The sequence below is a fragment of the Stegastes partitus genome, unplaced genomic scaffold (genome assembly GCF_000690725.1).
Source record: "Stegastes partitus isolate 25-593 unplaced genomic scaffold, Stegastes_partitus-1.0.2 Scaffold578, whole genome shotgun sequence".
NCBI classification, from domain to species: domain Eukaryota; kingdom Metazoa; phylum Chordata; class Actinopteri; family Pomacentridae; genus Stegastes; species Stegastes partitus.
The window spans coordinates 339,480-340,878 of NW_007578309.1; the positions used below are offsets into that span (position 1 = coordinate 339,480).

Sequence of the window (1,399 nt, forward strand, 5' to 3'; positions counted from 1 at the left end):
ACCTCCCCCACTGCCCCCTACGCTGACTCCAGGCGGGACGCCACCTCCTCCGCCGGGTCCTCCTCCTCCTCCTGGAGCCCCGCTACCACCCCCGGCGCCTCCCCTTCCCGCCGGACTCTTCTCTCCAGCAGAGGACCGCCCGCTCTCAGGCCTGGCCGCCGCCCTCGCTGGAGCCAAGCTGCGCAAAGTGCCAAGGGTGAGCAGCTGATTGGGTATTGGAGCAATTAAAAGCTTGACAACTCATATACATCCTCATGTCTGAACCATATGAGATACAGGCTAATTAGCTGCATATGCACAACTCAGTGTCTGTGCGTCCTTTGTCTTCAGTGAAGCACCTTGACACAAAGTGCTGCTACACACAGCCGTCACACACGATCATCATACAATAATCCCCCAGAATCACTGTCACTGACACAGTCATGCATTCACCCCATGTTCACGCATGAACTCACACACGCAAACACACACTCAGTCACCATCTGTCACATCTCATCTCAGGCTCAGAGGAGGCTGAAAGTCTGCGCCAAACACTACATGGCTGCTCTTGTGACAAAATTCAGAAATCGACCTCAAATTTGATTAAAAAAATAAACAAAACATGTTTTTCTGATGTAAAATAAAACATAGAAACATCAGTAATTCATCCGTTTTGTTCTCAAAGTGATGTAGACACTTCCTTCTGAATATAATGAACCAGTTCATGTAATGCTGTTTTTACTTGTGGCCTTTCAGAGTGACGATGCAGGGGCCGCTCTGGCAGCAGCCATGTTGGGGGCTGCAGGGGCCGCAGGGGCCGCAGGGGCCAAACCTGAGGCCAGAGGCAATGGGCCTCTGCCTGGAGGAGGAGGGCTTATGGAGGAGATGAGCGCCCTGTTGGCCAGGAGGTAAAATCATATTTTATATTATTTTAAAATTCAGTATGTCTCATTTAAATCCCACAGCTTGGCTCATATTTTTATCCTAATGTTTTGTGACATATTTATGGCAACACTCACTGGATTCCACTAGTTTTCATTTTGAAAATACAGCAGGGTAATGCTAAAGGAGAAAAGCAGTTGGTTAATGCATAACCTCCTATTATTCAGCATTAAACTTCTCCTCGCTGTGCGTTCATATCTTACAGGAGAAGAATTGCAGAGAAGGGCTCGTCACCTGAACCTGACCAGAGATCAGTGAGTGTCATTAGAGTCTTACTTCATCCGGTTTGATTTTGGTCCAAAACATCATTGCTTTCCCCTCAATGGTGAATCTCACAGTAGCTCTTTTGTGTGCCGTGGTTTCTTCAGTGTGACGAGGCTGTACATTCGTCACATTCCTGTCTGACTCCTGAATCACTCAGTGCTTTATCTGTGTAATAGTCTGCATGCCTTCAGAGGATGTCTGGTCCTTCATTCCA

The 1,399-nt window shown here is 48.0% G+C and overlaps 1 protein-coding gene across 1 annotated transcript in view; it reads left to right on the forward strand.

Moving 5' to 3' along the window:
• The window catches only part of enah (ENAH actin regulator), a 164,714-nt gene that overhangs the window by 149,617 nt on the left and 13,698 nt on the right, over positions 1-1,399 (forward strand). The window contains exons 8-10 of the mRNA XM_008288868.1: positions 1-196; positions 736-887; positions 1,127-1,175. The exon at positions 1-196 is cut by the window's left edge and continues 6 nt beyond it. Coding sequence (XP_008287090.1) covers positions 1-196; positions 736-887; positions 1,127-1,175 — 397 coding nt within the window. The remainder of the gene's footprint in view (positions 197-735; positions 888-1,126; positions 1,176-1,399) is intronic.